Raw genomic sequence first — 13161 nt, forward strand, 5'->3', positions numbered from 1 at the left:
ATGATGGGCAAACGGAAGTTACAAATCGAACCTTGGGAACGTTGTTACGAGGGTTGGTAAGTAAGAAACAAAAGGATTGGGATGTCAAGCTTGCTCACGCTGAATTTTCTTATAATCGTTCTCCTACTTATGCTACTGGTCATTCTCCATTTGAAGTGGTATATGGGATTAATCCATATTTTCTATTGGATCTGATTCCATTGCCAAAAGATGACTTAATTGGTTCACAAAGATGCCGATGCCAAGTTGAAATCTATGATGAAATTGCACTAACAAGTTCGTGACCGTATTGAAGCTATCAATGCCTCTTATAAAAAGAAATCAAAAAAGAATCGCAAGCCTCGGGTGTTTGTCGAAGGTGATTTGGTTTGGGTTCATTTCAGGAAAGAGCCACTACAAAAAAACGCGTCACTTTTTGACGCTTTTCTGGTAATATTTCGACGCAAAATAGCGTCGATAATTCACATTTCGACGGTCTCACAGACCGTCCCTATATTTACAGCCGATATTTTTTGGCACATAAAAGCGTCGATAAATACAACACGTAGGGACTGCCTAGGTAGTCGAAATTTTTTGTCGGTTTAAAGCGTCACAATTTGCACATTTTTCGACACTTTTTGCCGTCCATATTCCGCTTATTTAGACTGATTTCCCCGTCGCAATACAGAACTACTCTTATAGGCGTCCCTATTCTCCTAAGTTCGCACCAATACTCAACAAGTTTCGACGAAGTACTCCGTTGTTTTATGCCTTTCTACTTTCCCTCCAAAATAATATAGACTCTTTTGAGAGTCACAATTTTCCGCTTATTTTATTTTTAATTTTTTAGTAAAAATAGTATTTGATCTAAACCATGATGCTATTTGTTTATATTGAATACACATGGATGCACAACCCGATTTAAATTTGAATATGTATAACATTATAATAGAATCTCAAATTAATTTATACGTAAAATAAATTAGCTTACAAAAAGTGAAGCTTGGAAAAAGTTATAGTAGTATCCATTCATTCATTTGCATTGTCCAATAAAACCAAATTAAAAACAATATTTCTAAAACAACTACAATCCTAGCGTCACTTTTCTACATTAATGAAGATAGTCCAAAGATAAAATAAAAAAATCTTAACTACGTACTAATTAAGCGAGAAAATCCTATCGACATGCTAGAGCTTAGGTTGTAGACAAATTGTTGATCTCTTATCTATATTTCACCATCATCACTTGGATCATCAATAATCTGCAAAGAAAGTTTAATATGTCAAATTATCGATCCATAAACTTTACTAACACATCGATCAAATAATCTTAGCATGTGAAATTTGAGAAATAAGAGGCTTCACAACAAACTAAAAGATTAGAAAGATGTAACATGAGCACTAGCATAGTCAAAGAACAATGGACCTTCAAACAACAAAAACTCCTAGTGCATTGAAATCAAACTAAAAGAAGAAGCTATATAAAGCTAGAACATGTACTTATCATGGAAATAACTACTAATTAAGACAACAACAAGACGTGTTATCCAAATCATGATTTTATGGCTTCGTTTAACTGATCTCAATCACATCTATAATTAGATTGATATAATTAAGTGTACTATAAGAACAACCTGCTTGAAACTAAACTACAAAACAACTAAACTACAAAACGGGCATAAGTTGAATGGAAGAAACTAGTATGCAAGAGTAAGGAAAGTCCCAAAAGTACATTCATTGTTTGGTTCGTTGGTTGTGTAGAACAGATCAACAACCACGAAACGGATCATAAGATGGAGAAACATTTGTTCTTTGTGATTGTTGTGTTTTCCCTGTATCTCTCACTCAGTTCAAAAATGTTGTGTTTTACAATAAGCAATTATTATAATAATTGGTGAATAACCCATCATTTCCTGAAACACTTTCATACTTATACTTCATAACAATTTATCTACCAATCTAACACAAAACCACCTTCCTTCTTCCACATCACACTCACAATATGCCACATGATCCAACAAATAATCACTCAAATCCTCAAATTATACGAATCCAATAACTAAGACCAACCAAATGAACAATGCTCTAAGAAATTACCTTGCTTTTAATGTCCTTGTCTCATGTGTCAGCATTCTCTTCACCATTGCCACCAGAATCATCATTATTCTGCAAAAGAAACATTTTAATATGTTGCATTTCCCATTGGCCTCATTAAATATCCAAATACGAATACGAGATAATGGAGGGATTATAGTGACAATAGGAAGCTGAACATCAGAACAGAACAGTTGTGATCTGATCAGAACAGATCAGTTCTGAACATAACAGAACAGATCAGTCTGAACAGAACATAACAGAACTGATCTGTTCTGTTCTGTTCAGAACTGATCTGATCTGTTTTCCAATTGTTTGAACAGATCAGATCAGTTCTGAACAGAACAGAACAGAACAGATCAGTTCTGTTCCGATCAGTTTTGCTTTGTTCTGATCAATTCAGTTCCGTTCAGTTCGCATCTACATTTATAAACTGCATTTGTTTTATTGGAATGCAAATTTTATTTACTCCGAATTCAGTATATTCTAATTCAAGAATAACTAACCATATGTATTGTTGATTCCGCACCATCTAAAAGGGCGGATGAAACATTTCCTTTGCGTACTTCCTTCAAAACTTGTCCCAAAAAAGAAGCAATCATTTTAAAGGATTGTGTTGTTTCATCAAACTTGGAGTTCAGGACTTGATTTTGTTCTGCAAGGTCCGCATTTTGCTTCTTGACAATCGATAGTTCGCCTTTCATGTTCTCCATTTCCATAGCATTGTTGCTAACACAGGTTGACCCTTCTTTCCTAAGCACCCCTTCGACTCCAAATATGTCACTTTTCTTCACTCCAAAGCCATAATTCAGAGGACGTTTAGGTACTTCACCTTTATATATAAGCTCAGTAAAGACCGTATTCTCAATTTCAACCCTAGACATAGATGAAGAAGAACTGGCAAGGTTTTCTTGGACCTTATTGTTTGCTTCTTCCTGTTAAATAATATGAAAAGTGTAAGCTCGAGATGATAAAATATCACAAATGCAAGCACATAAATTCATCTTAGGCCAGTAATGTTCTATTATTGGATGTTGATATGAATGCTAGATTGGGTGATTTTGGGTTAGCTAGGCTTACATTTGCTCACATTCTAAACCAGAAGCAGATATTGTAGAGAGACTCGTTGAGTTTTGAAAACTAGACGTTATACTTGGTTTTCTATTCTACATTACTCTCCCAACAACCAAAGAAAAGAGAGAAAAACAAGTAAAGAAATAGAAACAGAATCAGAGAAAAGAAAAGAAAAGAACTTGCAAATTTGCACAAGCTTTGGTTGGTTCATGCACACATATTTGGTTGCTTTGGTTGCAAATTTAAGTAACAGTTTTTACAGCTTTGGAAAATCAATTATGAACAATATGAGTGTAGTTTGCAAAAAAGATTTGGGAAATCATAGATTGCAATGTCAATGCGTTGCTAGTTGCCTTTATAGATGAGGCCGGGATAGTTCTTTGACACAATTATTATTTGAGTATGTTTAATTGTTTATCTATGTGCTATCTCTTGCAACTGCATTACATCTTTTCACTCCAAGTCTCCAAGGACTCCAACTGTTCTTTTTCCATCAGTTTGGTGATTGTGTAAACAAAAATAAGATAGGTGTGATCATAAGTGTACAAGGCATATCATTGCTCATTGCTAGGTGTCATGCTGCTATTGCTAGGATGAATGTTGTTTGTCCTTCCATTTGTTTTGCCTTATGATTGTCTGTTTATTTTAACTTGATTTGTTTTTATATATTTTTAACACCTTTTCAATTTGCTACAGCACAAAACTATTGATAGTGTCCTAGAAAGTGGTGAAAGGTTGGACAGCTTGGTAGAAAAGAGTTCAGATCTTAGTGTTGCATCACAGGTGATTCACAAAACTAAGATATAGCCAAAGCACCTGCCTGCTTCCATTTGAAAGATGAACCGTACTAAAAAAAAAAAACGCACCAAGCAGAATAAAAGAGCATGCCAACAATCAGGACTAAATTTACTTTAAAAGACAAGATTGTAAATATTGAATTAGCTCAATGCAATGTATACCACAAATTGATGAGAGAGTGTGCCCTCTTTAAAGCTTCCATCTTCTTTGGCATAAACTGTTTTGTAAAACGCCAATTCGCTAAACTTTCCCTTCTTTTTCTGCAATGTTAGGAAAAAAAATATATCAACATACTTATGTGAACAATATTCATGTTTTAAGTTCCTATCTGATTAATACCTATAGCAACTGAAATGCAACAAATCAAATAAGGTAGAAAGTCATACCAAATCTTCTCTTCGATTAGCAAAGCTTGTAGCACCACTGTCGTGCTTATGTCCTTGTAATGCTCGGGCATTTTTTCCCATTTCACATTTTTCCTAATTTCATGAAACCAATGTTAACATGAATAGGCGAAACACTTGCTAAATTTAGGATAGTTCGAGGTCACAAACCTGGGTCTTTGGTAAAAGCCAATAATCGACCAAATCCGTCCAACTCCTATCGGAGACTCCATCAGGTTGTTTGGCATAGTTCTGTTCTCGAGTTCTGTTCACTGGATCGAAATAATCCTTCTTCAAAGTGTATCTATGTTGCTTCCATGGCTTGTCAATACGCATCAAAAGTGCATCGTTAACTATCTTCCCTTCGGGTATCACAAAATGATTCTTCAAAGAAAAAAGAAAAATCAAGTTACACCATATTTCATCTCCAAAACACCACATTGGTAAACGATTTTGTAGAAAGAAAAATGCATGACTCGACATATTATTATTAATGGAATGTATACTTCTGTTAGAATGGCCACTAAAGCTCTCAACATCTTCATAGTCATATTTGAGTGCTGTTATTAATGAATTTATTAGCATTACACTTCTGATTAGTGACAAAGAACTAACATTTTATACTTAAGATGGAAGTCTTACTGTCCTAGGAAAGTAAACAAGCTAGATTAGAATGTAGACAGATCATTCCTCATTGTATAATCACCATTCACCAAGCTTATAAAGGAGATAACTTACTATAACAGAAGAAAAATGAATTGTAATCTGCTGATTAGATTAAAAACTTGCAGTGTACTCTACATTGATCAATTCACATTAAAATATTATCATCCTTGTAAAGGCGTATCAAAAGCGACCAGTCTAACGGAACATGAGCAGAATAACAGGGTCAGAGGGAGTATAGTAGGGTTGGGGAAAAATTAGTGTGAACAGATTGGAGAAAGGACAGAAGGGTGTTAGTACAATACTGCTTTAATGCACGAGACATAAGTGTGTTTTTACCCTACATTTACTCAGAATTAAGTTCTGATCAGTTATATCCTGATCTGATCAATTCAGTTATGATCAGTTCTCATCAGAATGTTCTGATCTAATCAATTAGTTCCAACCAGAATAGACTCTGTAAAAGAAGAAGCTGAAGTCAATGATTTGCTTATTGAAGCCAAAAATGGAGATGACAAAAATTGAAGCTGCTTGAATTGAGAATTCAGTTGCAGTGCAAATGTGGTCTGATCCTCAAGGCATATAAAACTCTCATTAAACACACATTTTTCGTTTCTGGAATATGGAACTAGCAACTCAGGCTGTGTTCGGCATCATGGCCGTTTTTCGTTTTTTAATTTTTTAATCAAAAAAACAAAAATAAGGCTGTTCGGGTATGTTGTTGAATAAAACGACTTTCGAGGCTTTTTCACAAAATCGAAGCGGAAAATCAGAAACCACTAAAAGTGGTTTTGTAAGTTCCGTTTCAGTTTTCTCCTACAAAGAGTACATTCCTTCTCTCCAATCTCCATCTTGGTTCCCGGCATCGCCTAATTATTCTCAAGATCCAAGGTTCAAGTTGGCTAGTATATAGCCTAACTATTCTCAAGATTCAAGGTTCAAGTTGGTATGGAGCCATGGAGTTCTTCTCGATCATCTTCTTCAACATCCTCTTTTTTTTTTTTTTTTTTTTTTTTATTTCCCCTTGAAATCATCTCCACTGTTTCATCCTTTTGTTTATTGGAACTGAAAATTTTGTTGATGAATTGAGTTTGGTAGTTTGTTTGTTCGTCTAAATTGTTTGTCCATCTTTGTTCTTTAATTTTTTTTTTCAATTGTCGCTGTCGATTATTTGAGTTTGGAATTGGTTTGTCAATTTTGTATTTTTTATTTTGGTGTTGATGTTTGAAGGAATAGATTTTAGTGAATAGTGGTTGTTAGTCTTATTACCACTTTCCAAACTGCATACTGATAAAAGTTAATTCGGAGTCATAGTATTAGATTAATACTACTGATTGAATGTGTGAAGTAGTTCCAATTTCTGGATTGTTTGAGTAGAGGGAAGTCAAGCTCTATATTGTTAATTTTTTTGTTGAAATAGTAAGTGGTCATAATTAAGAAAAGCCATAGTGAATTAGTGACCTATTAATTTAGAACGGGATGTCTTATGAGATTAATCAATTTAACTGCAAATGCTTCGTATTCGACATAGCGTCCATATACAATTGCTTTTGATTTTTTAGGTAAAAGCTAGACCTCTTTGATTTGTAAAGTGCTAAAATTTTTAGAGGATCAAATAGGGATGACCATTTTAGGGGACTATTCAAGAAAACTCATAAGGTATATTCATCCCTTTTGTTGTTAATATAAAAAACTATCAGAAGCTTGAATATCAGCATATCCTTGAATCTGTATCCTAAAATACTTAAATATAATAAATAATTATGATACTATAATAATAATAACAATAATAATAATCTCTATTATATAAGCCAACTCCTGAGGGCTTTTTTGTAAATTAACTTTTCGTGTCCCCCATTAAAATTACAAAAACACCCTTCAATGTTTAACAGTGTACACCAGACCCCACCTCTGAATTAAACCCCAGGCTCCCTTCAACGCGCTCTCTCTCCTAACTCTATCGCCCTTTCTTCGTTCATCTCTCCCGTTCTCTCTCCTCTCACACTTCAATTTTTTGAATTGTCTGCTCCTCAGATCTCTCCCATTAACCTATCCACAGCACAATCATCAGAGAGTTTACCGGCATCTTAGGGAGCGCCTTACAGATCTTTTCTAAACCTTTGTTCGCTGGAGCGGCGGAGAGGAGAGAGGCGAGGATGACAACGAAGTCGGCGGCCACCGTATTCTCCACAGCTTCCTTAGCGCAGCCACCGTATTTTCTTTTCTATTTCCATCAGAAGTTCAGATCTGAAGGTAAAATCTTCCCTCATTTCCTTTATTATTTTCATGTAATTATATATTTGTTGTAATATGTTTTCTTCAATTTGTTTATGTGAAATTCCACCATGATTAGGCGTAATTCTTCTAATTCTTCACTATTGCAGTACAATTTATTGGGTTTTCAATTAGGGGTTTTTTCCCCTCCCTTTCGATTTCGAATTTTTTGAATTTGGGTTTTTTTGCCCTCCCTTTTGATTTCGAATTTGTTGAATTAGGGTTTTTTTGCCCTCCCTTTAGATTTCGAATTTGTTGAATTAGGGTTTTTTTTCCCCTCCCTTTTGATTTCGAATTTGTTAAATTCTGATTCTTGACGTGATTTTGAAATAGGTTTTGGGTTTTGTTGAGTTTGTCGGGTTTGTTTCTGTTGTTGCAACACCAATTTTACAATCTAGGGATTTTAATTGCTATTTTGTTTTCGTTTTTGCAATTTTAATTACTAATTGAAAGCATATTTATAACGATGTTTTGCTTTTGATTAGGTTTTAGAAATCTGATTTGGATTCCTAATAAGTTCTGCCTACAAGTCTCTATTTAAATCTGATTTGGATTTCAGAATCGATTTTTTTTTACAATGTATGATTGAATATTGATTTTTTGGTGATTCAATTTGATTGGTGGTTTTGTTAGGCGAATGCGTTTGTGGAAGGTGTGACACAAAATCGGCGTCAAATCGATGAACTGGAGAGATCTTCCTGCGTTGATGGTGGTGATTTGACGACTGATGGAGTTCCTATTGATTTTTATCTTATTAGGTGGGATTTAGAAGGATCTGTATTTTACTACGCATTCAGATCTTTGTTTAGTGAATTTGATTAGTTTTTTGTATTTCTTTTTGCAGATTTGTCAAAGGATTAAGCTATATATCCGACTATGTCGCCTTTGAAGGAGATTGTTGATGGTATTCATAGTTTTGTGGCTAAGGTTGAAGATGACCTCAAGGTAAAAGTTTCAATCTTTGTATTGATTATTTTTGTCTTTATTTTAAGGTTGTTTTTGTTACCAAGGATTTGGACTTTAGGGGTTATTATGCTATGATTTGTAATCAGCATCTTTGTGAATGCATAAAAACATGTTTAACTTAAATTTTAGGTCTGAGAACACATTGATCGTTGTTGAAGTACTAGCTTTTGTGTTGTTGTCATCCTGCTACAAGTACTAGAGTGTGTAAAAAATGGAGTATAACTACGGCTTTTCAATATAACATCAAATTGGTTTGGATTCTGGTCGGATCAGAGATTTGCCTTCTCTACACTTAACTAAGCCGAAAGAAACGATAGATAGGAAACCAATGAAATCAGTTGCTTAAGAGATCAACTAATTACTACACCTTCCAATCAGTCCTGCATCCAGATTGGTGGAAGTTAATAAAACAGAGATTGTTCGTAATTTTGTAAACCAAGGGTCTCCCAAAAACCCGCCATTTGACAATCTAACATTCTTATATTAGGTCAATAATCCACATTACCTTCAGTTGAGGAAAATAATATTGCATAAAATAACTATGCAAAAACCCTAACTCTTCTTTGTTTACTTACATTTAGTATATCCATTAGAGTTATCCGGCTCTGTGAAATTTTCGGCCCTTTAGGGGTTCTCTTTTCTTTTAAATTTTTGGCTATGTGAAACTTAGAATTCGTGTATATTTAATGTGTTCTCTAATCTATTTGAAATTTCAGGTATCCACGAAAGCTTTTTCGCCCCTAGCCATGGAAGAACTGCATAACTAGGGTTCCAGTGAACCAACTCTGCAACTCCAACTTCCTCTCTCCTAAAACCTCACTCTCTCTCCTCAACAACGGCACGAACGAAGCACACTGCTAAGAATTCCACCGGATGAAAAGCCCTACCGTTTCCCTTTCTTTGAGATTGTGTAAGTGTATTTTTCATAATCAATTTCAATTGCCATTTTCAGAATACTTGCTGCTTTTAACATCTGGCTTTGATGGCTGTTTAACAACATTTAAATTGACATCTTTCTCCAAGCTTTGCATGCCTTCATTGACATCCTGGCAAGACCTCTCTGAGGTAGAATAAATGGTTTCTGATTTCTGAAATTAATGGTTATTTTATGTAATCTGATTCTGCTCCTTGTATGCAACTTTAAGGATGCATGAAATCTACATAAACCCCCTTTGGGTTTGCTCTTTTCTGAATTGTATTTTTGTTTGAGAATTTGATTCATCTACTGTATTCAAGTTCTTTAGAGTTAAACATTTGATTGATTAGGCTACAGTTCTTAGTTTTTTTTTCTGTTTTATCAATTGACTAGGGTTTCCGATAAATCTCAATTTTTTCCGTAAGGTTTTTGTGATTTTTTTGTTTTGAAATTTGACGTTTTTGCCCGAAGTTGTTTTAAGTTTAGAACCGGTGAATCTCGGGGATTTGGTTATATTAGTGAATTAAGCTTATATATATATTTGCTTATATTATTGGATTTGCTTAAATTGATGTGATGTGTGTTGATATTGTCAAAAATGGGGAAGGTTTCAAGCAGTTTGGTAACGTTGGGGCTGGATTTAAGAGACTAATGATTGTAGGAGACATAGCCAGGAGAGTAAACCCGATGGTGGGATGAGTGTTTTGGTGAGTATGAAATACTTAGTGAAGTGCTTGCACTGCCATTTTAACTCCGCCTTAATTATCGTGCTCTCTATGGTGTTGTTCTTTGACTGTGGACGGTGGTTACCGGTTCTTCGTCTCTGGGTTGAGACAGAAGTGATAAAGCTCTCAGCTTCCATAATAGGATTTTAGTTCTTGATCTTGAGTGCCTCTTTCAACCTTTTTGGCAGCTTTGGTTATTATGTAAGTCTGCTTAATTTGACTCATTGTGCATGCTTATGCCTACTGTCTTGAGCTGCTTAATTTGACTCATTGTGCATGCTTATGTCTACTATCTAATCCTTCAATCTTCAAACTTACATTAATGGAGGTACACATTAATACAACAGCTCTATATCATGTTCCAACTGTTTGAAGCTTTTTGAATAGTTGTGCTATCAAATAGCAGGAAATTTGGCAATTGATTGATTGGCGTAATTGATTTTTGTATTGGGTCATTTTACTAGAGGAATGCCTGATTTTAGAAGTGTCGAATTCTACTTACCTTTTGCTGTTTGTTTTCATGCCGGTTGTTCCACTCTGTTGTTTCTGCAATATTGCGTTTTGTTTTTGGGGAATTCAGAAATTCTTAATTGGAATCTTCTCAAATCTGCATACAGAGTACTAAGTATGTTGCAAGATTCCAATTGATAGTACACAGTCACTCAATTTCTTTCATTTCTTGAACCTTTTGATTTCAAATTTGTAATATTTGGGGGTTTAATTTGTTCCAGGATCCCACCTACGGAACAGAACAAGAAATTAAAAGGCATGGGGAAGAAGAACGGGGAGTCAGGATCTGCAGTTGGGATGAGCAACTCTTTGAGTAAGGTATTTCAGAGTTGTAGTGCATGGCTGGATAAGTTAATGAAGCATAAGCGTGGCTGGGTTTTTAATACCCCTGTTGATGTGAAGGCCCTTGGTTTACATGATTATTTCACAGTAATTAAGCATCCAATGGACTTGGGTACTAATCTAAATACCAACTGGTACAAATATCCCAAGGACTTGAGTTTGATTGATCGAATTTAGGAATTTATATTTTAGTACTAAGATTTAGATTCTTTGTCATGTAAAGGCATGATTACTCGGTTTCACTATTTAGATGTATAATCGTATAATATTAATTTTTTAAAATACGAACTTTGTGAACATTTATTTTTATCTAATATTTATATTTAGTTGTTGTAATAAAATTTTAAGTTTTTATATAATTTCGCACGCATCGCGTGCATAAAATACTAGTATCCTCAAAGTGAAGCTTGGGCCTAGAAATGACATAAGAGTAATAGTTGTGTATTGGTTTTAGTTAACTGGAACCTAAAACTAAAACAGTTTTGAGAAAATAGAAAACCAAAACTGAAATCAGTTTCCTATTTTTTAAAAACATAAAACCGAAAACTGACAATAATGCCGAACATGCCCTCAGGTGTATGATTTTATTTGGTGTAAACATATTTTTTGTTCATGTTGGCTATATATCCAGTTTAAGTTTCATATGTGATAATCTTGTATGTTTGTGGTATAATTGTTGTGACATATTTACAGAAGAAAGCAAAAACAGCAGCATAACCAAGAAAAGAAACCAACCAGAAAGTCTTAACCAACAAAGCAACCTACCAAAAATAAATCTACAATTATTCCAAGTGTTAAGAACGATAAATACACATACCCGAATAAGTGTAATAATATTGGCTTTTAACTGCTTGTTCACCTCACGCCAACTATGTACTCCCACTGGACAAAATCTATCTATTTTTGCAATATCTCCGAGGAAACTCACAAGGATGGAACCACCTTTTCGAATAGGTTGGTTGAATTCATTGAACTTGACAATGTATTTGAATCCCTTTGCATCTTGCCAGACTTCTCGAGGTGGAACTGATCCTTTCACCAGGTATCGTATTCCATCAACATCTGCCACAAGAGTTAAATGAGATTAAAAAATTACCAAGACATTTTATACTTTGCATATTTGATGTAGGACATGTTTACCTATAGCTATGGCCTCTTCCTTCTCATCAAACTCCCTTGAAGCTGGCCAATTTGGAATAATAATCCGACGTCGATGTTTTGATTTTTCTCAGGAGGATCACTTCCTTCTCCTTCACCCTCAAAAGTTGATTCTTCCAAATCCATTTCTCTTTCACCATCAGAAGCTGATTCTTCCAATTCGTCCCAATTGTAATTGGGCATAACTTCACACTCAGCATGATTGGATGGAGGAGACCGCCTCCTTTGAAATGCATTTTCACTCACATGCACCTGACTAGAAGCAAGCTTCCCGACTCTCTTCTTCCCTTCCATGGTGTCTGGTGGTGTAGGAGCTCATGTCATCACAGGTTTTGTTGCTCCCATGGGTGCAGCAAATACACTTTTCTCTAAATGTGGCTTGACATAAGGCTGTTGGGTAGCTTTGAGAGGTTGTTGGGTAGCTTTGAGAGGCTGCTGGGAAGCTTTCTGAGGCTGCTGGGAAGCTTTGTGTTGGTCCAAAGAGGGTTGCAGAGTAGCTTTGAGAGGCTGGAAAAGGTGTGGATTCGTCGTTGTTGCTTTCTGTGATTCTCTTTCAATCAGGTTCGGAAACAAAGGTCCCCTTGACCATCTGCTTTGTGCCACTTTTGTTTGTGATTGTGATTCTCCTGTAAGAGTGGACGGCATTGATCGTTGTGAGGGGTTAGAGGATGGTTTTGACGGAGTAAAGGGTGGTTTTGATGATGTCTTAAGTTGTGGCTTTGATGGCATGGTAGTAGACTGTGGCATGGATAATTGCCGTGCAACCATGGAAGGTGATGATGTAGATGATGTGGGTTTTTTAGCAGTTGTTGGTTGCTTGATAGGTTGTGATATGCTCCCAAACGACTGTGACATTCCAAGTGTTGGAGGGCTGAACGGTCCCCAGTTTTGGCTGGATGGATCAGAAGATTTGGGTGACTTTGATACAGAGCCCTCATCAGTAGCTAAAAGGGATCGTTTACTCCTGTAACTCATATTTTAGTTCCTGCTCAACAAGTAAAAAACACAATTAGTGATAAAACAAACTCAATTGTTGTAAGAATGTAACACTAAATAGGATATAGGTGTTCACTCATAATGAAAATCAGTTTAAGATTTTCAGATACACAAGATTATAATGAGCAGAAATTAGTTAAGAGTTAGGTAAACTTGAGTCATCAAATGATACATTCAGATCAAATAAAGCATATTGAGAGTGCAAAGTCAGTTTTGTATAACTGATGTATAGTAAAGTTTATGCTAATAACTTCATTCTCAGCATAATTTCAATGCACTTGAG

General features: G+C 35.3%; 2 protein-coding genes and 1 long non-coding RNA gene across 3 annotated transcripts; 1 reads left to right on the forward strand and 2 right to left on the reverse strand.

The window, feature by feature from the left end:
- Positions 1–1020: 1020 nt before the first annotated feature.
- On the reverse strand, positions 1021–3002 carry LOC110789025 (uncharacterized). Its single transcript, XM_056838444.1, has 3 exons — positions 2580–3002; positions 2077–2145; positions 1021–1241 (listed from the first exon to the last, which is right to left on the reverse strand). The coding sequence occupies exons 1-2, from the start codon at positions 2955–2957 to the stop codon at positions 2098–2100; spliced, it is 426 nt and encodes a 141-aa protein (XP_056694422.1). The 5' UTR covers positions 2958–3002; the 3' UTR covers positions 1021–1241; positions 2077–2097.
- Positions 3003–3943: 941 nt separating this feature from the next.
- Positions 3944–4879, reverse strand: LOC130470013 (uncharacterized). The gene is made up of 5 exons (XM_056839565.1): positions 4835–4879; positions 4500–4712; positions 4332–4424; positions 4107–4205; positions 3944–3994 (listed from the first exon to the last, which is right to left on the reverse strand). Exons 1-5 carry the CDS (start codon positions 4877–4879, stop codon positions 3944–3946), a joined length of 501 nt encoding a protein of 166 aa, XP_056695543.1.
- Positions 4880–5174: 295 nt separating this feature from the next.
- LOC130469311 (uncharacterized) lies at positions 5175–11050 on the forward strand. Its single transcript, XR_008929760.1, has 5 exons — positions 5175–7244; positions 7899–8023; positions 8110–8210; positions 8948–9141; positions 10604–11050. It is a non-coding gene; the product is annotated as an uncharacterized lncRNA (long non-coding RNA).
- Positions 11051–13161: the final 2111 nt, after the last annotated feature.

The sequence above is a fragment of the Spinacia oleracea genome, chromosome 3 (genome assembly GCF_020520425.1).
Source record: "Spinacia oleracea cultivar Varoflay chromosome 3, BTI_SOV_V1, whole genome shotgun sequence".
Taxonomy (NCBI): domain Eukaryota; kingdom Viridiplantae; phylum Streptophyta; class Magnoliopsida; order Caryophyllales; family Amaranthaceae; genus Spinacia; species Spinacia oleracea.

Coding starts and splice junctions, on each gene's coding strand:
- LOC130470013 (XM_056839565.1), bottom strand. CDS start 4,879: ATGACTATGAAGATGTTGAGAGCTTTAGTGGCCATTCTAACAGAA. Junction 4,713..4,834: donor TAGTGGCCATTCTAACAGAA/GTATACATTCCA, acceptor TTTTCTTTGAAG/AATCATTTTGTGATACCCGA. Junction 4,425..4,499: donor GGCTTTTACCAAAGACCCAG/GTTTGTGACCTC, acceptor TCATGAAATTAG/GAAAAATGTGAAATGGGAAA.
- LOC110789025 (XM_056838444.1), bottom strand. CDS start 2,957: ATGTCTAGGGTTGAAATTGAGAATACGGTCTTTACTGAGCTTATATAT. Junction 2,146..2,579: donor CGGAATCAACAATACATATG/GTTAGTTATTCT, acceptor TTTCTTTTGCAG/AATAATGATGATTCTGGTGG.